At 43.8% G+C, this 25,401-nt stretch overlaps 1 protein-coding gene across 3 annotated transcripts in view; it reads left to right on the top strand.

Moving 5' to 3' along the window:
- The window catches only part of VPS13A (vacuolar protein sorting 13 homolog A), a 265,264-nt gene that overhangs the window by 47,372 nt on the left and 192,491 nt on the right, over positions 1-25,401 (top strand). For all 3 annotated transcript variants that reach the window (XM_027827923.3, XM_043547506.1, XM_043547507.1), the window contains exons 15-19: positions 5,268-5,403; positions 10,239-10,333; positions 16,558-16,700; positions 19,203-19,404; positions 19,500-19,614. In XM_027827923.3, the coding sequence (XP_027683724.2) occupies positions 5,268-5,403; positions 10,239-10,333; positions 16,558-16,700; positions 19,203-19,404; positions 19,500-19,614 (691 nt within the window). The remainder of the gene's footprint in view (positions 1-5,267; positions 5,404-10,238; positions 10,334-16,557; positions 16,701-19,202; positions 19,405-19,499; positions 19,615-25,401) is intronic.

Genomic DNA, 25,401 nt, shown 5'->3' with positions numbered 1-25,401 from the left:
CCCTCCTCCAGCCAGGACCTCCTCTCAGCCATCTCAATAGCTGTGAGGAGCACATCAGACACAACGGCACTGGGAACATCATTCCCCGTACCTGACTTTGAGATGGGTACTGGGTGCCTAGAACATTACTTTGTGTCCGGTACCGTGACCAGTCCCAGGTCCTTTTCGGGTAGCTTCTCCCATCACAGATTACAGAGTTGCCACTACCTCAGATGCCAGTTGCATCCTTATCTTCATCACCAGATGAAGCTATTGATTCAGTGGGAGATTTCCTCCAGAAGACCACAGGGCCCACCAAGACCTTCTGAAAAGAGTGGCCTTGGTGCTTGGCATCCATGCAGAAGAGCTGCATGAGAGTTCTCGCAAGTTGGTAGACATCGTAGTATCTGCTACCCTGGCTAAATGCTCTGTCTTGGTGAGGTAGTCGTGGAGCTGGTCAAGACTCTTTGGCAGACACCCTCTTCACTGGCTCCCAAAAGCAAAACAAATTGAGAAGAGATACTGCATCCCCTCTAAGGGTATGAACAGTTTTACATTTACTACTCTCCGGGTTCTCTTGTGGTGGCAGCTGCCAATGAGTGGGAAAGACCGGGACAACAAGCCTCCATGCCTAGTAGCAAGGACTCAAAAAGATCAGACTTGTTTGGTCAAAGATTCCTCAAGGGACCTGCGGATCAGGATCACAAACCAGCAGGAACTCCTCAGGCAATATGACTGTTATTCTGGGAGAACATTGCAGAACTGAAGGACAAATTACCAGAGGATTGCAAGCAAGAGTCCGCAGTAATGGGGGATGAGGGTAAACTGGTCACTGGAATAGCCCTTCAGGGTAGTTTTTGGATAGTGCAGATTTGGTGGCCCAAATCAGAAAGTGTTATGAGAAGGTGTTCATGATTACAGTCATCTGGACTACCTGTAAGAGTCCAACAGATCTGTGGGACCTTCCGTTTGAAGGCCCTACTGTATTCTTCAAGAAAACTGTTGACAGGCTTCACAACCTTAAAGATTCCAGGGAAACACTCAAATCTCCAGGCAACGAAGAGAGAGAATTTTAATCAGCAGCAACCTTTTTAACACCATAACTTTGCTACCAGTTTCCAAGATCCACCTAGGGAAAATGGAAGGAATTATAGAAGGTGCTCTCCACCACCCTCCTCTTCAGCGTCTGTGAGCTCATCCAGTTCAGCTGCTTCTTCCAAGCAGGCATTTAGTTGCTTCTCCAGAATTCACAAAGTGCTGTCATGTTGTGGTAACAGTTCGTTTTAGAAAATTAGGTGTCTGTGTTCCCATACCTGGATGATTGGTTGAACATACGTTAATCAGAGTCTCAGGTCTTGTCCAGCATATCCACCACTCTGTCCACATTCAGAGCTTTGGGTCTCAGAGTGAATTGAGAAAAATCAATACTGAGGCCTGTTGAGACAATAGAATTCATTAGATCAGTCTTCAAGTCCAAAAATGCCAGAGCTTTTCTGCCACAGACCAGATTCAAAACCATTTGAGACCTAGTACTTCAGATGAAACTTACCAATCACAACAGCATGCAAGTACCGCAGGCTGTTATTTCACATGGCAGCGTATACCTGTGTAGCACAACTCGCCAGACTGTGGCTCAGGAAGTTGCAAATATAGCTAGCATCAGTATATGCCCTGAATTGTCACTACTTGGACAAGGGGGTTCGAGTACCAGAGGTAGTCCTGTTGTCTCTGGATTGGTAGATAGACCCTCTAAAAGTTTGCATGGGAGTTCTATTCCTTCCCTTGCTACCAATGTTCACTTTAGTCACGGACATATCATTTCTAGGTAGAGGGCTCACATTTGGGTCCCTGAAGACTGAAGGTCTTTGGTTGTCTCAAGACCTAGAGGCTCACATAAATGTCAGGGAGTTAAGAGCAGTAAGTCTACCCTGCTCAAGCTTTCTTACCCACGTAGTGGGGGGGTGGGGGGGAATCTATTGTTTATGACAGACAGCTCAGAGACCATGTTTTACATAAACAGGCAAGGAGGGAAATGGTCAAACCTACACTGCCAGAAGGCAGTTCATCTCTGGGACTTCTGTATAACCCACTCAATTCACCTTGAACTGCTTACTTAGGGAGACAAAACACGCTGGCAGGTCAGCTGAGCAGATTCTTCTGCGACAGGTTGGATCACAGAAACCCCCTTTGGGACTGCCACCTGATGTGCCTAGACGATCTCTGAGCCTGTTTTCCCTGCCAGCTTGGGACTTCAGCCCCTTGCCTGGTTTGAGCCAGACACGCTTGCCTGCTGCAAACACAGATTCAGGTCTGAACCATGTCCCTCACAAGCTGCAGGCTTAACTGAAAACAGCTTAAGAAGTGCTCCTGTCTCCAGCCCTCAGATACCCAACTCCCAGTGGGGTCCAAACCCCAAATAAATCCGTTTTACCCTGTATAAAGCTTATACAGGGTAAACTCATAAATTGTTGGCCCTCTATAACACTAATAGAGAGAGATGCACAGCTGTTTGACCCCCCCCCCGGCCGGGTATTTATAGACACTCTGGGTGGGTTAATAAGTAAAAAGTGATTTTATTAAATGCAAAAAGTCATTTAAGTGGTTCCAAGTAATAACAGACAGAACAAAGTGAATTACCAAGCAAAATAAAATAAAACACGCAATCTAAGCCTAATACAGTAAGAAAACTGAATACAGGTAAATCTCACCCTCAGATATGTTTGAATAGGCTTTTTTCACAGACGGGACACCTTCCTACTCTGGGCACAATCCTTTCTCCGATACAGTCCTTGTTCCAGCTCAGGTGGAAGCTAGGGGATTTCTCCTGACTGCAGCCCCCTTTGTTCTGTTCCACCCCCTTATATATCTTTTGCACAGGCGGGAATCCTTTGTCCCTCTCTGGGTTCCACACCCCCCCCTTCTAAATGGAAAAGAACCAGGTTAAAAATGGATTCCAGTTCAGGTGACATGGTCACATGTCCTGTGAGACCCCAAGCCTTCATTCTTCCTGGCCTGACTCACAGGAAGGCTTGCAAGTGAACAGAACCATCTACAGTCAATTGTCCTGGTTAATGGGAGCCATCAATATTCCAAACTGCCATTAATGGCCCACACTTAGCATAATTACAATAGGACCTCAGAGTTTTATTTCATATTTCTTGTTTCAGATACAAGAATTATACATACGTACAAATAGGATGACCACACTCAGTAGCTTATAAGTTTTGTAATGAGATCTTACAAGAGACCTTTTGCATGAAGCGTATTCCAATTACATTATATTCACACTCATTAGCATATTTTCATAAAATTATAGAGTGCAAGGTCACACTTCCTGTCTTTCCTACGCAGTATGATAGTTTGCTCTTGTGCCCTTAATGTCTCTGAAAAGCTGCCAACTCTCTTGAACTGTTTTTCGGCTTTGACACTACCAACTCTCTGAGTTTGCTAAAGTCTGCCTTCAGTCCACACCTTTACTTCTCATTACGCTGTTGTCCATTTTCAAGTGATTTAAGCGACTAAGCATATTTGACATTTTTTCCCAGACAGATCTGAAATAGTCAGTTTAATTCACTGATTTGGTTAATCCCTCTGTTGAACAAATCATTCAGTTGTAAATGTAAAACATGTTTTGATAAGAGAAGTTTATGTATCCAAAATAGCTAAGGTTTTGTTTGATAAAAATAAAGTTTGTTTAAAATTGTTTGTTTAAATTGCAGTTACCATCCTAAAACAACTTAACAAAAATCATGAGCAAAGTTAATTATCTAATAAATAAGCAATTTATAATTCACCATTTTCTAACATGCTAAAAATGTACAGTTAAGAATCTGACAATGTTAAGCTACATAATTGCTTATTATAAACGTTTATAGTTGAAACTAAGGTTTAGTAATGGATATTTTTAGTAAAGTCATGGACAGGTCAAGGACCATAAATATAAATTCACAGCCAGTTACCTGTCCATGACTTTTACTATAAATACTCCTGGCTAAACCTTAGCTGCTCTTAGGGTGCCGCGGTTCTGAGGAGCCCTCGGGGTCAACGACGGCCCCTGCTCCGGCGGTAGGGGCTAACTGCCTCCAGGACTGCTGCTCCGGCCACCTCCAGAGCGGATCCCGGGACTGCTGCTGCTCGGGCAGTCCCTGGGGCTAGCCATACCGGCTGCTGCTCTGGGCCGCTCCAGCAGCGGCTGTTGTGGCTGGCCCTAGGGTCGCCTGAGTGGCTGGCTCCGGGGCCGCTCCAGCACCGGCTGATGCAGCTGGTCTCAGAGTCAGCCGCACTGGCCACTGCAGCTGCGGAAATCATGGAATCTGTGACTTCTACAATCTCCGTGACGGGCTTGCAGTTTTAGTTATAATGAACTATCATAGGTAGCAAAAAGATGTACCAAATCTAGAATAAACGGTCTCTGTTTAGTTGTAAACAGTGTGTTTTAGCAGTTGTATCAATCAATGAGAGCGCACCTTTCTTTAGGAAAAAAACTGAATTACAAATGGAAAAGTGGATTAATTTTAATTATTTAATTCAGGGTTTTCCATTTGGTGATTTAATTCATCTTGATTTAAATCAGCCCACTATTTGGGGGAAAAAACTGCAAAACTAGGTACAAACTATATTTTAAAATGTTATTTAGGTAGCGAAGTCAAGCACTTGTAAATTAGGAGATACTAGCTTTCCAGTTGCCTTAATTTTGGCTCAGTGTATATGAAATATGATGACAATAGTCTTTAAAAACACTATCAGGTGCTTTTTTTTTTTTTTTTTTTCCCAGCGTAACTTACTTTATTCAGTGCATACTTTGGATGGCCTGCGAACCAGAATTGAGGTTGTACGAGCAAGCCTAAATGTGGCCTATCCTGGCTTTGTAGTGCTTGACTTTATATCCTAAATAACTTAATTTTAATGTAACATTTTATATGTTGTATAATAAATGTATTACATTGTCATAGAATATTTTGTGCAGCTGTGTTTGAGAGAGGAATGTCTGGTTTATGTGGAAATCTTATAATAGAGGCTTTTGGTGACTTGAGAGAGATTAATTTCCTTCCACTCTATCACTCATGTCAGTGGGTTGTCTTTATGAAAACTGAGAAATTATTTGATATCAGGCCTACAGTGTGCTTTGAAAAACTGGAGCAAGTATATAAGACAAAAAATAAAGGTCACTTTTGTCATAAAGTCATTCCTGTTGCTCTGGGGCATTGGAGCATGACTTATATTTATATCTTTTACTTACTATCTAACTCACGTATAGAATTTAACTGTGAACTTTTCTTTAATCACAGGTAACTAAAGCTGGATTAAAGATTTACAGACCAGGGGTAAAACAAGATGACGAAAATTCTGGTGGTTGGTTCAGTTGGATATGGGGTTGGGCAGGAGAAAGAAACGATGAGAAGAAACAAGAAATAAAGGGTGCAAGTATGTCAGTTTTATTTTAATAGTGGAATTAATTTTCTCTGCCCATAAATGGGACTTGATGGAAAAGCTGGTCTGTACCAGAGTGTCTTGAGTTTTTTGTAATGTTGTTCCCATTAGAAGATGCCTGAAAATCTTTTAGACTTTTCTTCTACCGTTATTGTCAAGGATGTTGTTGCACATTGAGAAGCCTCTAGGTTTCTAATTGTACTTTTTATAAATCTTTCATTTTTTTTTCCTTGGGATTTTTCTCCCCCCTTTGCCGTTCTTGGAATTTCCGTAAGCCTGCTGTACTAAGAATGGGGAAGTGGAGAGATGACTCAGATAGAAAACATCAGTTACTGCAAAGTAACTTATTTTATTTTTGTTAACCAGATTATGAAGGAAATTAGGGTGATTTTACATATTTTCTTACAATGCAGCTCACTTAAATGATTATCTGGTAGATGACCTGCAAAGACTTTGGGAAGGGGGAAGCTAAGCCAAAAAACCTTTTTCTTCTTCGAATGATGTCTCCATGAGTGCTCCTCTGTAGGTACGGCTGCGCCTTTGCATCTGGAGTCAGAGATCTTCAATAGCCATGCCCGTCGGACTGTGCGTGCAGAACTCCCCTCCCCCGTGCTGCGTGTGGATAGTATAAATAGCGCTGTGCGGTCTAACCGCCCTTAGTTTCTTCTCTGTCACCTGCAGTCTGGAATGGAACAGTTAGTGGAGCCCACTTCGTTATTTAGATAGTCTCTTACCTGGTTTTCCCTCTCATAGTTAGTTAACTCCTTCATTTGCTTTTCTTTTCCTTCATCCATAGGGAAAACAATTTTTTTTTTAAATTCCCATCAGGGAAGCCACTTCCTCAGCCTTATGCCTTGCTCCTCGGGGTTTAAGCGGTGTGTGTCACGAGGGGCTGCCTTCTCTATAATGGACTGCCACACAGAGCGTATCCATTGCCTGGGAGGAGGACACGTTTCCCAGAAGTGTTCCCACTGTCTGGTCTTAAAGCCAAGAGCAAGGAAAGACTTGGACCTTAAACTCAAACTGTTTCTCATGAAAAAGTCCCTGCGACCAGCGTCGGACCCCGGTTCTTACTCCTCAGCAGAGAGACCCTCAGGCTCAGCAAGGTCATCTGCCCAACTTCACTCGCCTTGCTCGAGTAAGGGAAGATCATCCTCCCACCAGGCTGACGCTAAGAAGAGAGCAGTCCCTCCCTCAGCTCCTGAGGTGCAAACTACAGGAATGGCATCCCCGGCTAGATGTATGGTGCTAACAGCTTCTGATAAGGGGCAGTAAGCTGCTCCTGGACCAGGGGTCTCAAACTCAAATGACCACAAGGGCCACATGAGGACTAGTACATTGGCCCGAGGGCCGCACCACTGACCACCCGCTGCCCTGCCCCTACTCCACGCCTTCCATGAGGCTCCGCCTCTTCCCACCCCTTCCCTGAAATCCCCACCCCAACTCTGCTCCCTCCCTGCCCCCAGGGGGTGCAGGAGGGGTGCAGGGTGTGGCAGGGGGCTCAGGGCAGGGGGCTGGGGTGCAGGAGGGGTGCTGGGTATGGCAGCGGACTCAGGGCAGGGGGTCGGGGTGTGGGTTAGGGCAGGGGGGTCGGGGTGCAGCAGGGGTGTGTGGTGCAGCAGGGGGTTCGGCTGCAGGAGGGGTTCGCGGGGCGGGTCTGGCCTGGCGTGCACGGGGGCAGGGCAGGCTCCCTGCCTGCCTGCCCTGCCCCTGTGCCGCTCCGGGAAGCGGCCGGGATCTGGAGGAGGGGAGTGGGTGGGCACAGGGGTCTGTGTGTTGCCCTGGCCACTTCTCCAGGTACCTCCCCCGAAGCTCCCATTAGCCGGGAACAGGGAACCGCGGCCAACACAGGGAACCCCTGTGTCCCCTCTCCCCCAGGTCCTGGCCGCTTCCCGGAGCAGCGCAGGGGCAGGGCAGGCAGGCAGGGAGCCTGCCCTTCCCCTGTGCACGCCAGGCCGGAGCCGCTCTAGGTAAATGCTGGGGGGCGGGGGGGATGCTGCGGGGAGCTGGCGGGCTTCAGAAAATAATCTGTGGCCCGCGGGCTGCGTGTTTGAGACCACTGTCCTAGACTGACTACCTCAGCCCCTGAGAGTAAGTCTAAGGACGGTCCCTGGGCGAAACAGCAGCTATTGGCACCACCTCCTGTTGTGAACGACCAAAGCGAGCCATTTACCTCCTCTGTGGCTCCAGGTCCATTTCTGGTGCTGAGGACACTGTCGGCACCACCATCAGCACCAGCACTGGCAAAACAGCCAGATCCGGTGAAGTCCTCCGCCCCGATGCTGCACACGGCACCGAAGCTCTCAGCTCCAAGAAAGACTCTGGCAGGATTGCAAACCCTACTAAAGCTACTGCTCCGAAAAGCTCTCTGGTGCCATCTGCTGACTGTCTTACATGTCACACCTTGCCACAATGCTTAATGTGGGCACTGAGGAGAGATCACCCACAGGAATTCAAGCAGCTGTCGGACTTCACTATATCTGACACTCCGGATTCTCCATTCCTCAGACAGGTGTTTCAAGACTCACCCACTTCTCAATCAACACACTGTTTGTGCTCTCCCACAGGGACAGCACCTCCTTTCCTTAGTGATGTCGAGGAAGACATGGGTGTTTGTCAAGACTCTCTTGGCCCATCAGCATCAGGGCAATTGACATCAACTTACCGCAGTTTAGGGCACGCAGCCTTTTCAGGAGCCCCTAAGGATGCAACCATATATTCCCTTACCCCTAATTGGCCATATTGGGACCCCTGGATCATGTATAGGGCACAATTCAGTAATCCCCCACTCCTGCAAACACAATGGTCTCCATCCATCCCCTACTCAATAATCTCTCGACCTCCAGAACCACAGCCTCCACAAATACCTCCTCATCTTGCTCTCCTTCCAGTTCCTCGTCCAGTGGTGGTATCTCCTGTCCTCCCATTCTTCTTTGAGTGCTTGCTCATGTCCATTCCATTGTAGGTGTGTGTGCTCACCACATGCACCGGTGCCGGAAGTTTTTCCCTCAGTGGTATCCATAGGGTACCGGCTCTGGCGCCCTCTGCAGTGGCGCGCGTATGCTCCGGTGTAAGGGGCGCTGCCGGCTCCCCCCCTTCACTCGATGCCTTCTTACTGCCAGTGACGGTGCTGGAATGTCTCCTTGCTTCACAAGCTTTCCTGTCTCTACTGTGTCTAATGGTGAATTTGTTGTATATCGTTTTTTAAAGTTGTATAGTTAATAGTTCCCTTAGTGTTAAGTTAGAAATAGTTAATCCTGTATGAGACTCAGCCTAGGTATGGAGCATGCCCTGGTCCCCGGGCTTCAAACCTTGTGACTGTTGCAAAAAACCCATGCCAGTCAATGATCCACATAGAAGCTGCCTGAAGTGTTTTAAGGGAAACCCACGTGAGCGACAAGTGTTGCATGTGCGAGAGCTTCAACTCGTGGACAAAAAGGAGCTGGACATTCGTCTCCGAGCGCTCCTTATGGAGTTGGCCTTCGCACTGGCCTCAGAGCGGATCAGATGAGACTGCTTCAAGCACTGTGGCCTCGGTGTGGAGCATGCCACTGGCACCAATCTCCGACCAGCGCCGATCCCCATCCCTGGTACCAGCTAAAAAGCAAAGAAAGGCCGGGAGTGGGCATTCTCCTACGTCGTCCTATAAAAGGAAAGAGCGAGCCAGAGGAGAGCAAACACCCGCGCGGGGCAACTCTTCCCCTCCGGACGGTAACCAAGCTCCAACTTCTGCTGTTCTGTCAAGCCCACTTCAAGACCTGCCCCCTACCCCGTCCACGCTGGAGGCCTTTCAGGCTGCTAAGGACATATTCTTCCTTCCGGTGCCATCCACACTGGCTGGTGAGATGCCCAGTTCAAGGGGTAATCCTGCCTTGGGATCCTTCCAGCAGTCTCCATCAGTGCAGCACCAACCCTTGCCAGAGGGGGTGCCCGTCAGCGCTCGCCTGAATAGCGCCACCAGCCCCCAGACGCGAGTCAGTTTACCTATCCAGTATTGGGCAGTGGCATTAGAAAATGATTTTCAGATCTCAATGTGGAACCTTAACTATGAAGCCATTATGCTGCCTCTGTGATTCTCTCTTCCATTTTATAGTCATCAGTACTTTCTTTGACTTGAGGGAGGTTGTCTTCACAATGTCTGACAATAGTCAGGTTCTGCACAATAGACAGGTGTTGCCACTATTCTTTTTTCCCCTTATGAGGATAGGTTGGAATTACTTCTGAGTCCACAAACCTACTTTAAAATATATTTTAAAGCCTGATTCTACAAACTTACATTGATTAGCACTTCATTTCTCTGGGACTACTTGCAAGAGCAAGTTTTATGAAGGGTTGTAGAATCTGACTCCTAGGGAGAGAGTTCTTGATAAATCCAGAATAATCTTTCACCCACAATAACAGAGGACCCTATCTGGATTGCCTCCTTAATCACTAAGGACTACAAATCCCAAGAAGGGGAATAGAGTTCCATGTGGTGTTATAAAACATTTTGTTACACATTTTCATGACCATAAGTATTACACAAAAAACTAGGCTGTTATTTTGTAATCACTTTGCTTTTAGGCTCAATAACTAGGTTATGTGGGGGTGTCCAATTCACTTTTATTAACTGGAGCAACATGCATATAGCTCTGCATGTGAGGGATAGAATAGACCTTAGTGATGAGTTCAGAAGAAACCATAAAAGGTCTTTGTCAAAAGTTATGACTTCTGGCAATTTCTTGCATAAAAGTATTGTGTGGTTGGAGGTATATAATGTTGTACAAAGACAACTGCATTTTTTTTTTAGGAAATGCATACTGCAAATATAATGTTTTATAATGTGGCAGGTCTTGAAGAATTGATGACACTGGAAGAAAAGGCTAAACTCTATGCGGCAATTGGGTATAGTGAAACAGCTGTTGATCCAACATTGCCAAAAACAGTAAGTAAGATTTGGCTACTTTATCTGATCAGCAAATTTACTAATATACCATATAGAAATCTAATTAGCAGTTTAACACTGGAAAACAATACACACAATTTGGGATCGTTTATACATTACTTTGATCTCTTAAATGTCTGTTTTCATTTCTCCTCCCTCTTCTGTTCTCTTGTTTGAACTATTTTGTGTTTTTTTTGTTAACTTACTTTCTGCTGTGATTTGCTCAAAAAGTTTATTCTTTAACTGGATATTATCAGGTGACATATAAACATTTGGATCTTGAGGATGATGATATTTTGAGGAATTCAAATCTTATTCTCTGGAGCTCATCTTCAGAAAGTTTTAATATATTTTTAAAGTGTCAAGCTAGAATAAAATCACAGTATTTGCATATTTAAACTGTGAAATACTTTACCTATTCCTTTGAAAAAAGAGCTTGCATATTTGTGTTCATTAAAATTTAGAAATTATTCAAAATAGGTTATGTTAATAACAGCCAGTGTTCATGCTTTTAGTAGTTTGGTAAAGTTTTTTTTTTTTTTTTGGAAGGCCTCTGTGTATCCCACTTGTGAAATATGGTGCTCCTGGTGACAAACTGCGGAACTGCCTTGAAAAAGCAATGTCTGTTGGATGATAAGTGAGAGATCTTGTGTAAATGTTGATGTCATTCCTCTGCTTTACATAAGGGCATACCCCACATCCCCTAGCTCATATCTTTTCCCACCACTGCAGGGAGCACCCACAACTTGACGCTTTGTCCTTAAGTTTTTGCCTAGTCTCTCTTATTTGCTAGTAGTGAGTTTGTATAGAACAGTATAGGATAATTTTGCATACATAACCTGCCTTCATCCCATCATAGCCACCATCTTGGGTACCCTAAAGGAGTCCTGACCTAAAACTTGTGAATCCAACTCATGCCCTTCCTGACTTTTGAAAGAAGGTCATGAAGAGCTGGAGTCACTTCTGAACAAAATAGCCAATGCCTCATTCAGAGAAGGAATCTTTTCTTCCTTCAAATATGCAATAGTCTGCCCAACACTGAAGCAACCTTTCCTGGATACTTCAGTTCTAGCAACCATTGTTTGCTGTCAACCTACCATTCCTGAGCAAGAAACTGTCAAAAAGCCAACTACAAGCTCATCTAATTGAAGCTTACATTCTTGACCTGGCACAATCTGGATTCAGGCCACTTCAGAATGGAAACTGCTTTAGTGACACTGAGGGATGATTTCTGCTGTCAGTGAATAGAGGATAGACATCCTTTCTCATCCTCCTGTATGTCTCTGCAGCCTTTGACACTGCAAAGATCCATGAGTGAGGCCCTTGAGAAAATCATATTTTTTTTAATTCATGGCTGTATCATGGGTAATGTACAGAATTTTGCAGAATGTGCATGGTCATCAAGTGTCTTCCACCGTCCACTGAACTACTGCAATTTTTCCAACAGCAGGGAGCCAGAAATAGGCATCCATGCATGCTGGTTTCATGCTTGCTGTGGCTCAGAGCATGCGTTTGTGGCAATATCATAATGTCAGAGCAGCAGTTTGAGAGGGGGACTAGGTGGCTGGTTTTATGCCAGGCCAGTAGCTGGTGCTGCTGCCTCTTGGAACACATGCACTGTGAGCCCTGGTGTGTGCACATGCCTGCTTCTACCTCCCTGCTGTTCATATTCCAACTGGTGGCAGCACTGGCTACTGTGCCTCAAATAAAAACAGACATTTAGTCCCCCTCTAAACTGCTGTTCCAACATGAGGCACACTGAGCACGAGACCACTGCGTGAGAATGCCCAATTCTGCCATCCTGCTGTTGGTAAAATCATGGTGTTGGGCTAACTTTGTGATTTTTATGGAGTCCATGAAGTTGAAGACCTAGCCTCAGTTATTAATTGCTTCAGCACCTCTTGAATGTACTATAGCAATGCAATATACCTGGGCATGAAACATTCAGCACTTAAAGTCCAGCTAGTACAAAATGCTGCACTCCATCTCTTCAGAACACAGGCTACTGTGAGCCCATCATACCTGTTCTCTGCCCTGGCTTCCTGTAGAATTTTCAGTCAAGTTCTGTTTCTCTCCTTAGGCACAATGGACCTCTCAACAATAAGAGTAACGTTCAGCTGTGTGGGAGACAGAACTTTCTCTGGGGGGGTTGCTTGAGGTTGTGGAATTAACAGGAACTGAAGACCATCCAAATCTCACCACTTTCACCTCCAAGTGTAAGACCCATTTCTTTGACCTTGTCTTCTCTAAAATAAACACATAGCAATTGGTATATTTAACGCCTCCCCCCCTCCCCCAAAGTAGATACTCCACTGCACACATTTCTCCTCCTGGGGAGAGGATGAAAGAACAAATGTGACAGGTATGTAATCACATAGCTTAATGTGCTACTGGAAGGTGTTCATATGCTATGGTGATGAGCCCTGTATAAAAACCTATATAAAATCGAACCTGGAGGCTTCCCTGACTTGATCTCAAGGATCCCAGTCATCTTCCTTTGCACCGGGTTCAGACATCATGCAAGTATCTCATGCAGTCCTCTTCATCTCTCCATGTGGCCCTGCATACAACATTCCATGGAAGACCTGCTGGAGACTGATATAATACCCCTTCCAGCACCATGACAAGTGCTGTCCCTTAGCACAGATGCTTGTGCAGCCACCTATTTCTAACCCAGCACCTGTGCAATCTTTGGTGCTGTTAGGGAACCTCTCAGATCAGCAGGAAGATCTGCCTAAGTCTGAGGATGGGATGAGTGTCCTTCAGAGGAACCATAGGGGTCCCCTCCAGAAGAACATACAGATGGCACCTGACCAGAAGATCAGATTGGTGGGTCATCTGTCCTCCCTTCTGATGAACAGTAACTGTTTTTGAAGAACTACTGGGGAGAATGGCAAACACTCTGCAGCTGCAAACAGGCTACAGCACCAGAGACATCAGATCCCCTGTTGGATGTGTTACAAATGCAGACCAGGGATAAACTAGCTCTATTTACCAGCTCCAGCCTTCTTAACCTGGCCAAGGATGTCTAGCTCACTCCATTCTCATCATCACCTGTATCCAAGAGAGCTGAAGGATCTCAATTTTTGCTGTGTTGTCCTTTGGCAAACTCCATGGTGGGCTCTGCACCATAGGAAAAAGTTAGAGGCAACAAGACAAGACCTCTCAACTCGTTCCCTTCTGACATACAGAGACCTAAGGTTTTGCCTAAAGAGCCTATTTGTTTGGCTTACTATACCTTTGAGTGGCCAACTCTCAAATAATTGTGTTCAGCTGTAATTATGCCCTTGGGAAGCAATGATGCCTTGCCCAAGGAAAAGAAGGAGGTAGTCTGGGCTGTACTTGAAAGTATCATATGCATAGACACTTTCAAAGAGCAGTATATGGTGCCTTGGACTCCAGTGCCAGAACAGTGTCCAAAGGAGTGCTCTAGAGAGGAAATCCTGTGAATGTCCTATGGGAAGAAATGGATTCCCTTTTCAGAAAGGGAGCCATAGAGGAGGTTCCACAGGAACCCAGAGATAAATTACTTCACTCCTCCTGTTTCCTGATCCCAAGGAAGAGCAACTGTCCAGGACTCATCCTGGACCTTAGAAATGTCAACAGATACATAAGAATATTCAAGTTCAGGATGCTCACTTTAGGAGACATTGTCCGTTCCTTATGCCAGGGAGACCGGTATGTGCCTCTCAGTTGAAAGGGCACCACTTCTTTGTGGTTATTAAACTCAGATCAAGTATCCGAGGTTCTGTGTAGGGATGACTCACGACCACTTCAGAGTTCTTCTTTTTGGCTTATTCACAGCCCGAAGAGTCTTCATTGTGATGCTCCCCAGGAGATCCAGGGTTGCGTGGTACCTCAACACCACTTGCTCTTAGTGTGAAGCAGCCTTGTCTGTGCCGGCTATGAATCAGCTTCCTGAATCCATCTGCCTGTGGTAACACAAGCACTACCTTTTCAGGCCTCTAGTTATAGGCACATGCCAATCACCGAGTCCCCTGGAGCATTCCCTGTAGTGGCCATCCCCGTATCCACTGAACATTCACAGAAGTACCAGGTATGTTATTCCCAAAGGATCAATACACACCAATGTAAGATTCAACCCAGGAGGAGCACTTTGCTTAGCACCATAGCCCTGATGTATATTTAAAGTAAAAACAAGAATAAGTTTATCATCAGAGCCTAGAGATTCAGGAGACCGTGAGTAAAGGATATTGAAAATAATATAAAACAATCATAACACATTTGCCTGGACATGAGTACATGGCCTGTATTGCCCTTGGGAGCCCTGACTCCATAACAAGGGATATGATTGGCTCTCAAGGCCTTTCACCTGACCTGCGGCATCATGCAGTGTAGGTGCTTACAGGGGCCATGTACTAATCTACAAGCAGAGGGGTTTATATTCTTTTATCAGTAGAGGCAAGAAAATTTTGGATGTGATACTTCAAGAACCAAAAACACTCAGTGGCTCTTCACCTTGGTGGGGATGAAAATGTGAAGGCAGGCTTACTCAGCAGGTGGTCTCATGATCAACACAAGTGTTCAGTGAAACCAGTGGTGGCCTGTGAACTGTCACAGATGAGTTTACCAGGTAATAAACCTCTTTGAAGAAAACATCAAATGCCAACTGTATTGAATGGGAGCACACAGTCAAAAGTGGTCTGATGTGTTTCTGCTGGACTGGAGACAATTTCTTTACACCTTCCAGTTTTTCTTCCTATTATCCGGAGTCATAAGGAAGATCATGGTGGACAGATCACATACTAATAGCCCCAATTTGGCATGTCAGCACTGGTATCTAGATCTCTTGTACCTGCCCAGGGATCCACCATATTTGCTGCCTTTCTCTGCAGACCTGCGTCAATAACAAGGGGAGGATTCTGCATCCCAACCCAAAGACACTTCACTTGGCATTGTGGAGGAGGAACCTGCTAACTAATGTGGACTGTTTATGCTCTGAGTTCAAGTCACTCTCTTGTAATCCAGGAGGAACTTCACCCTGAAATGCTATAGACAAAAAAAGGAAACAGTTTTCTATCTAGGCCATTGGTAAAGGATTTTTTCCATCTCAAGCTGGGTCCCTGCAGTCCTAGAGTGCCTTGTACACCTTGTACAGGGCTTAGCTGTAGCCATGCTAATAGTCCATAGGGCAGGAGTTATCTGTTCATTACATTTATGTTCTGGACAAACACATATTCTCTTACCTTGCATTCTCCAGATTTCTTAAGGGCATGGTAAGTGTGTTTTCCCCCATTAGGGAGCCTCTACTTTTATGGGACCTAAAACTTGTCCTAACAAAGCCAATGGGCTCTCCTTATGAGCCTCTGACAGAAGCCTCTCTCAAACATTTATTGATCAAAACTGTCTTCCTCATTCCAGCTGCTGTGTTTTGATGGCTTCTCTGTCTTATATTATAGTACACAAGACAAAGTCACATTGAAATCTCATCCCTGCCTGTGTTCTTCTCCAGGCCCCATTTCCATACCCTAGACGTCAAGTGGGCATTCTGTTCTTATCTGGAAATACCAAACCTTTAGAAAATCCAATAGGTTATTTGTAGCATATGGCCAGAGATGCCAGAGAGAACCTGTCACCGAACAGACTTTCTCATGGATTAGGAATTGTATAGAACATTGTTACATCTTAATTAGAAAACTAGTAACCTATGTTACTAGTTGGTTTAATGATCCATTCCATAAGAACCACCGTAACATCATTGGCATGCCTTAGCAGGTTCCCCTGGTGGATGTAGCATCTTGCTCCAGTGCCTGGTTTGGGAGAGCTGTGTTACAGTTTATATTTACCTAAGAACTCCTAGTTCACTGTTCTCCTGGTGGAGTGCTGTTTGGTAATCTTCTCACAAGTGGAATGAACAGGGGCCGTCGAAGAAAAGGGTTACCTACCAGTAACTGTTCTTCAAGAGTTGCCCTTATACATTCATACTATTTGCCTATTTTCACCTCTACATTGCAGTTTTGTCTACTCTGCAGTTAGTGGGGAGAGAGTTTGGGAGGTTGGAGTGACGACGTGTGCATTCCTACAGAGTGAGGCAATGACATCACTGTCATGTGAGAGCTCTTGTGAAACCCCCAATGACATGACTTTTCATGGTAGTACCACCACTCAGTGCCAGGAGCGCAAGTATGAATGCGCCAAGGTGACTCTCAAACTGCAATACTTACTGGTAAATAATCTCTGTACTTTTTTCCTGTTTTACATAGTATGAAGCCATGAAGCTTTCTGTAAAGCTGTTAAGCATGTCCATATCAATAAGGGAAAACAAGGAGAAACCTGAGCTGATCAAATTTGCAATAATTGACTTGAGCACAATGTTAACGCAACGACCAGGTGCTCAAGCAATAAGGTAAGCCTTTTCCATCAAACTATTTTTATTCCTCATAAAATGGCCAATATCTTAATAAAAATGGTGCTTAGCTTCCAGTCTTCATTGTGCTAAAGTTCATAGACCCATTACAATAGCTAGTTTAGCCTGCTTGCAGCTTGGGGGTAGAACCAGACTGGTCAGTTACTGGCAGTAAGGGAATTCCCCATCGCCAAAGCACCATGGCAGCTTTATCTTCCTCCACAGCTGTTGGCTGGCTTAACTCATCCTCCCTGCTGCAGAACTTTACGAGGAAAATTCTAACCTGTTTCAAATATCTCTCTGGTTCCCAGTTGTGTCCTAGGGGTAGCATTTTTCTTTTGGGGGAGTTTCCCCCAGCTTTGCTTCCTCCTTTGAGTTACTGCTGCAGCTGTTGCCCCTGCAGTCTTCAGGGAGAAATGTAGGCTGAAAAAGCCCCAAAGCTTCACCCCCTTATCAGGTGCATCTGGGGAGCTCAGCAGTTGGGGTGTCGTCATTGTGAGGGATGTATATGAGTCCTGATACTGCTTCTGTAAGAGTGCCATGGCCAGATATGATGGGTCTGCCTGGGTTTCCTTGTTTGTGTAACTTCGGAAGCATATAGAAGGTCCTTGGGGGGAATTTGTGGGAGGTGAGGTTGTAGAGTTTCTCTTGGAGTTGTTTGGGGAAGGATTGGATGATATTTTTAAATTTCTGGGTGAACTGTCTTGTGAGGTCATCTTTGAGTTCTTTATTGTGGGTGGTGTCGAAGAGATCTCAGTTGACCTCGTGATGTATTTCATCCAGTACACTAAATGCCCAATATCAGCTATGTGGGTGAAACCAGACAATCCTGATTGGCAGAAAAGATGCTGAAGAAGGAAAAGAATTGGTTAGAAAAAATGTTCTATTTTGATTGCAAGTTGTTAGTGCTGTGGAGAGTTGTTAAGGCTGCTAGGTTAAATTACTGTTACCCATGTTGCTGTTCTTGGAGCTCCTATGTCAGTTGCACTAGCAGAAAATGTAGCTTACCGATTCAGCAGACCTTGGTGTGATTCATAAGGAAAGGCTCAGGTCGGTGGTGAAGGCACGCAGCCAAGTTTATTGTCGACAAAGCACGGTACTAGCACCCTGGTTCAGTGGTTACAGGTACACTAACACATCTATGGCCATGACAATGATACCTGCTCAGTCAGCACACCAGGATGCTGTTCCCTCAGCAAGTACAAATATGCCCCCCTGTGACTTCTCCTTTTATACATTGATACAAACAAGTTAAGTATTATACTCCAGACATTGTTAGATACCACCCTTATTCTTGTACTTCCTAGTTAGAACAAAACATCCATATCTATTATTCTGTCGTCCCATCCTAATCTTACGAGAGGTTGGTATGTTCCTGTACCATCTCTTATGAATGTGTTTATGTAGTTACTTGAGAGATCTGTGTGTCTCTGTACTATCCTCTTGGGTCAGGGATGTGCTTACTTGGTTAGCCAATACCTGTTGTGTTACTATTCTGCCAAGGCCTACGCTGGTTCACAGCCATTGGTTCACACTTTTAGTTATGCCTATATTAAATACAGTAACTCCTCACTAGACTTCCTGGTTATGTTCTTGAAAAATGCAACTTTAAGTGAAACGATGTAAAGTGAATCCAATTTCCCCATAAGAATTAATGTAAATGGGGGGAGGGACGGGGGGTTAGGTTCCAGGGAAATTTTTTTTGCCAGACAAAAGACCTATATATATACAATATAAGTTTTTAAAATAATTTTAAACAATTTAATACTGTACTCACCAATGATGATTGTGAAGCTTGGTTGAGGCAGGGGTGTAGCGGGGTGGGGATGCGGGGGCTTGCCCACTCCCTTGCTGCAGTGCTGGATGAGAGGAATGGGGCAAGACCCTGCACCCCAACCCCACTCCCCAACAGGAGCGCCGGACAGGTGGAACAGGACAAGTCCCTACGCCCCCCACCCCACTTCCTGGCCAGTGCACCAGGCTGATGGAATGGGGCAAGCCCCCTTGCTCCCCAAGAGCACCGAGCGGGGGGAGCCAAACAACGTTATAAGGGAACTTTGCAGGACTTTAAAGGAATAGGTCAGCGACCTAATAACGAAACAACGTTAACTGGGACGACATTAAGGGCGGAGTTACTGTAGAGAGAAAGAGTCCTGCTATGGGCTAACTATTCTTGTGGATCCCGCTGATGCACTGGTAATACGCTTTCATCTAGTCCTTTGTGACCTGGAAGTAGATTAAAGTGCATTGACGAGATGTTAATGCACATCAGCAGGGTCCACGTAGACAGTCCATTGTGGGCTAGTGCTAAGTAGATTCACTCCACAGCTTGTTGCAAATTAAGTGGACATGTAGACAATTCCTTAGACTTGTTTTGATGGAGGAGGAGGTTTGTTCTTTTCACCTGGCACCTGCTACTTATCTTGTAGTCAATAAGACATCTTCTGTTTATTTAAATGTTCCATTTAAATGTAATTTCTGTACTATTTTAACTTTATACAGATTTGAAACAAAAATAAGCACATTTGAAGTTACAGGCATGTCTGAAGAAAAATTCATACCCTGTCTGCTATCTTCTCGAACAATCCATTCGGAAAACAATACCTCACTCTTAACCATAATGTTTGAGACCAATCCTTTAGATGAGAAAGCTGATCAGAAGCTTCGACTAGAATCACAGCCATTGGAAATAATATATGATGCAGTAAGTAAAAGATGTTAATGAAGCTTCTAAAAATCTTCTAAAAATATGATGTAAGCATTCATTTTCTTTTATGTTTATTATCTGTATTTTAACAGAGGACTGTGAATAGTTTAGTGGATTTCTTCAGGCCTCCAAAAGATGTACATTTAGAGCAACTGACCTCAGCAACTTTGATGAAGCTTGAAGAATTTCGTGAGAAGACATCAACAGGTGAATGTCAATAAACATTTTCAGTGATGCAGTTTTTGATAAATTTTGAAGATTTTTTTTTTTAGCTGAATTTTTCAAATATACTTTTGTTGTAAATGTATCATAATTGCTGATTAATGTATTAATGCAAAGAAACAAAAATAGGAAATGTTTTCATATAAATACTCAGATACTGGTGGTGGGGGCCATATAAATACTTAGATGGTTTAAAGTTTTCAATAAAGACATGATAAAAAATGAAATTTAAATAAAGAGCAAAATGTCAGTACAATAAAGGGGTAAAACTATCAGTGGTTTCAAGAGGTTTTGAGGTATGTGTTTTTTTAAGTTCTATAACATTAAGTACAAGAAATATAATTAATACATACCTAATAAAATTAGTACATGCAAAGTTTTTGTTTGAAAACAGGGTTGCTGCATACCTGACACAAACCCACAAAACAAGAAAATGAAAAGTTAAGCGACTTAACAGTACATACCCTCTACTCCACACACATGCAGGTACCTTATGATCAGGGTCCTACCAAATTCACGGTCCATTTTGGTCAATTTCGTGGTCATAGAATTTCAAAAATCATAAATATCATGATTTCATGGTGTTGTAACTGTAGGGGTCCTGACCCAAAAGGGGGTAGTGGGGGCATTGCAAGGTTATTGTAGGGGGGTTGTGGTATTGCCACCCTTCTGCGCTGCTGCTGGCAGCAGCGCTACCTTCAGAGCTGGGCAGCTGGAGAGTGGCATCTGCTGGCCAGGAGTCCAGCTCTGAAGGCAGTGCCACCGCCAGCAGCAGCATAGAAGTAAGGATGGCATGGTATGGTATTGCTACCCTTACTTCTGTGCTGCTGCCTTTAGAGCTGGGCACCTGGCCAGCAGCCACCACTTTCCAGCCACCCAGCTCTGCAGGCAGCGCAGAAGTAAGGGTGGCAATACCATGACTTCCCTACAATAACCTTGCAACATCCCCCCCGCAACTTCCTTTTGGGTCAGGACACCCAGTTTGAGAAACGCTGGTCCCCCCTGTGAAATCTGTATAGTATAGGGTAATAATACAGAAAAGACCAGATTTCACAGTCCATGATGCGTTTTTCATGGCTGTGAATTTGGTAGGGCCCTACTTATGATTGCTACAACTCCCCTATACCATAGACCATGCACTGCACCTTAATTCATTCATCTTTTTACCCTTCTCAACACAGCTCTTTATCAGATTTTCCCAACACAGTAGTACTTGAGGATGTTTGGTATAGCAGTTGATTGTGTTGGGAGAGAGTAGTTAGTTAAAGAATTGTGTGCTAAAGAGTTGTTAAAGGGACTGATGAAAAGTTCTTATGACAGTAAGGCAGATTTTGTCCATGTAAGATTGTCTTCTACATACTGCAAAGTCTGAGGCACTTGCAGGGCCTGATGCTGTGATAAAGTTAAATTCTAGAAGTATGACATGCATAATACTCTTATCTTCCAAGACAGACTGGAGAAAAGGCTGCGCATCAGTTCTGGGAGTAACCAGATTGGGGCTTATGTTAGTTTCCATCTTGAGATGGTGAATATTTGATAATCGAAAACAGTGGTTCTCAAACTTTATTGTACCAAGACTCCCTTCTGACAAGAAAAATTACTACAGAATAGTTAGTATTTTAAATTAAAAATGCATTACAAGGTTGTATCTATGAAAAGTAGCCACTAAATATTTTAATTCACAATACAGTCAAGGACAATCTTTATATCTAGTAGTAAAAAATAAAAATAAATATGTACCTAATGGGCAGGGTGAGCTTGTATTGATGAACACAGATCCTTGAAGTGGGGCTGTGTGTGGCTGAGGTAAAGATTGAAGTTATCTTCAACAGTGAGATGGGCCTTGTATTTGTTTTTCAGTAAAGTCAGTGCTGAAAAGCCAGCTTTTCATAGATAGGTGGATGAAAATGGCATGAGTGCTTTCAAAGCTGGAGATGACAGCCCTGGATATTCTTCTCACACAGAAATCCAGAAGTTAGCAAGAGGTCGCTCAGAAAATCTCAGTGTCACTGTCTCATCACAGGAAAGGTCCATTAATGTTTCTTTCACTGTAAGTGACATAACAGCACTTGCAGTATTAAAGGGATTTCTAATCCACGCCTCTGTTTTCTGATGCTTTTCAGGGCAGTACTCACAAAACTGCAGTTTTCAGGTAGCTGCTAGATACTGGGTTGCAAGTCATGCTTTGGCGAGGCATTTTCATCCAGAAAGTCATGCAGTAAGAAAAAGCTTCAAAACTGCCACGGTCCACATGAACATACCACAAGGAAAGTTTCTTGATCCCACTTTTGATTTTCCCAGTGAGAGAAAAGACAAAAGCGTCTCTCAGTTGAAGTGAGGTATTAACACATTTAGGTGTTCAAAAATGTCTGCCAGGTAAGATAGCAGAGCAAGCCACTTGTATCTGCAAACCTTTCAGCCAGCGGGGAATCTACTTCTGAAAAATTCTCACTTCCTCACTGAGCTGAAACCTTTCCCCAAGACAGCCACCGAACTTCTGTGTGGTAAAGTAACTGATGGTGTTCAGCTCCCATCTATCACACAAAACTCCAGACAGGTGTACACTTGTGAACAGCTTCATCGACAACTTGTTTTAGAACAGGTGGCATTTTTTGGAACTCGGGCTAGCCTACATATAATACGGTGAGTCCAAGTGCTTGCCGTGCAACAGCCTGCACTCGGGTGATTATCCTGCTGTTTCTTCCAGTCATTGCATGAGCACCATCACTGCAAATTCCTACACAGCGCTGCCATTCCAAGCCCGAATCAGAGACAAAAGCATCCAAAAGTGCGAAGAGCTGTTCCCCAGTAGCTTGCTGTGGTAATGGCCTGCAGAACAGAAATTCCTCTTGGAGTTCTTTGTCATTCTCAAATTTTACATATAGCAGCATCTGAGTAGCACCTGCCACATCCATTGTTTCATCAAGTTGAAAAAAAAGAACTTAGCTAGATTTTGGCAATTGTTTAGTCACATCATTTGCCATACTGTGAATGCACCTGGAAATAGTGTAATTAGAGATGGGAATTGAATCAAGTTGAGTCACAAGTTGCCCCACCATCGTCTAAACCACTTTCTTGGAACATGGCAGAACAAAAGTTTCTCTAATACTGTGCAGTTTCCCAGTTTTAGCTATCCAGTATGACACAACAAAAGATGCTTCAAGGGCTTCCTTCTTTGCCATAGCTGCCATTCGCAGTATGTTCGCAGTACTCTGAAGAGAACTGTGCCATGTCTGCAAGTGCTGCAACATTTTAGTTGGTTTTAAGCTCTCCTTTGCCGGATCTTCATCACTGTCATAAATAGAAAGGAAAGGGTAAACCCCTTTAAAATCCCTCCTGGCCAGAGGAAATCTCCTCTCACCTGTAAAGGGTTAAGAAGCTAAAGGTAACCTTGCTGGCACCTGACCAAAATGACCAATGAGGAGACAAGATACTTACAAAAGCTGGGAGGAGGGAGAGAAACAAAGGGTATGTGTGTCTGTCTATATTCTGTCTTTGCCGGGGATAGACCAGGAATGAAGCCTTAGAACTTTTAGTAAGTAATCTAGCTAGGTACGTGTTAGATTATGATTTCTTTAAATGGCTGAGAAAAGAATTGTGCTGAATAGAATAACTGTTTCTGTCTATGTATCTTTTTTGTAACTTAAGGTTTTTGCCTAGAGGGGTTCTCTATGTTTTGAATCTAATTACCCTGTAAGGTATCTACCATCCTGATTTTACAGGGGGGATTTTTTTTTATTTCTATTTACTTCTATTTCTATTAAAAGTCTTTTTGTAAGAAAACAATGCTTTTTCATTGTTCTCAGATCCAAGGGTTTGGGTCTGTGGTCACCTATGCAAATTGGTGAGGCTTTTTATCCAACATTTCCCTGGAAAGGGGGGGTGCAAGTGTTGGGAGGATTGTTCATTGTTCTTAAGATCCAAGGGTCTGGGTCTGTAGTCACCTAGGCAAATTGGTGAGGCTTTTTACCAAATCTTGTCCAGGAAGTGGGGTGCAAGGTTTTGGGAAGTATTTTGGGGGGAAAGACGTGTCCAAACAGCTCTTCCCCAGTAACCAGTATTTGTTTGGTGGTGGTAGCGGCCAATCCAAGGACAAAGGGTGGAATATTTTGTACCTTGGGGAAGTTTTGATCTAAGCTGGTAAAGATAAGCTTAGGAGGTTTTTCATGCAGGTCCCCACATCTGTACCCTAGAGTTCAGAGTGGGGGAGGAACCTTGACAGTCACACACTGTGGCTGTGGTTTCTCCTGAAAACAAGTCCATGTGAATTTATATTCCAGATATTTTGGATCGTATTTGTGGTTTCTTGGCTTTTTACTGCTGTTTGGAACCTCATTGTCAGCCCATCTTTTGCTGCAAGTGGCAGTCGACTCCCCTTCAGTACTCCCCTTTCCTCCACTTTTCTTCAGAAAATGGTCCATTACTAAAATTATTTCTACAGTAACTTTTCAAATTGGTTTCAACACAATATGTGCTGAGTGGGCTGTCAGATAAACACACGTGCCTGAGTACAGGAAGTGCCTCAGTATAGGAAGTAATGCACACGGCCTACAGGGGGTGGAAAGCAGGGCAATTGCGGGGCCGCACGCCATAGGTGGACCTGCCAAACTAAATTGCTCGGGCTTGAAGCCCTGCCCCCCTGCTGCCCACAGAGCTCTTGGCTCTGGCTTCAGCCCCACCATCGCCTGCGAAGCTCTGGGCTGGAGTTTCAACCCCACCACCACCCACAAACCTTTGGGCTGGGGTTCGTCACTTGAGCACAGGCTCAGAAAACTCTTTTGGGACTTCTTGGGTGCAAGTAATCCAGTCCTACTGATTTTTTTAAAAATATTTATCCCTAGTAGAAGCTGTTTAACATCCTCAGTTCCTATGGGACTGCAAAGGACTTTATCATCCTCCTATTGTATCAATATATCATCCTGCTTCTTTACAAATACAGAAGATTTTAGTAAACACTTCTGCCTCTTCGGAATTATTATTAACATTTTTACTAACTCCATCTAGAAATGGTCCTATGCCATTGTTAGGAATTCTTTTGTTCCTAATATACTTAAAAAAAACAAACAAAATGAACAGGATCTCCTCCTTGTCCTTAGCTCTGTCAGCCATGGATTTTTCCTTGTCTTTAGCTTCCATTATCAATTTCCTCCATTTAAATTACTTCTGATGTATATTGATGGCTGTCTGCTTCCCCTCTTTTTCATTTCTAGTTTACAGTCTTCACTTCCCCTCTTAACTAGGTTGGTTAATGATCACAGCTAAATTAGTAGCTGAGGCTTAAAGTTCAAAAAATTAAAAGGCAGTGTGTTTATATTTTAAATCTTGTTATTTTTAAACCCATCTGATTTATTTCTTTATTTTTTGTCTCATGATTGCTGAATTGTTGGGGCTAGAGATAGTTGACTGACTTTAGGTAATGGAATCTTTTGTAAAAATGATTTGAGAAAATCATTTTATTCTGAACAATGACTCAGAAATTATTAGACTAAGACATTGTTATAATGGATGGGAAATGGAGAAACTATATTGAAGATTTAAACTTTGATTAAAAGCAAATCTCATTGTCACATGAATATTTTGTGTTGTAACTTAATTCCAGTGTATTGAGCCTACAGTGTCACACAATCCTCATGAAATTGGCTATTGTGATTTCTTAGAGAAGATATCTTATTTGTCATCATTTATGCTACGTTCATTAGGACTGACAAGATGATTGATTATTATTCATGGGTACTTTGAACACTGAAAAGAACTACACTAATATGAAGTACA

The sequence above is a fragment of the Chelonia mydas genome, chromosome 5 (genome assembly GCF_015237465.2).
Source record: "Chelonia mydas isolate rCheMyd1 chromosome 5, rCheMyd1.pri.v2, whole genome shotgun sequence".
Taxonomy (NCBI): Eukaryota; Metazoa; Chordata; order Testudines; family Cheloniidae; genus Chelonia; species Chelonia mydas.
This window is presented reverse-complemented; position numbering and strand designations above follow the sequence as displayed.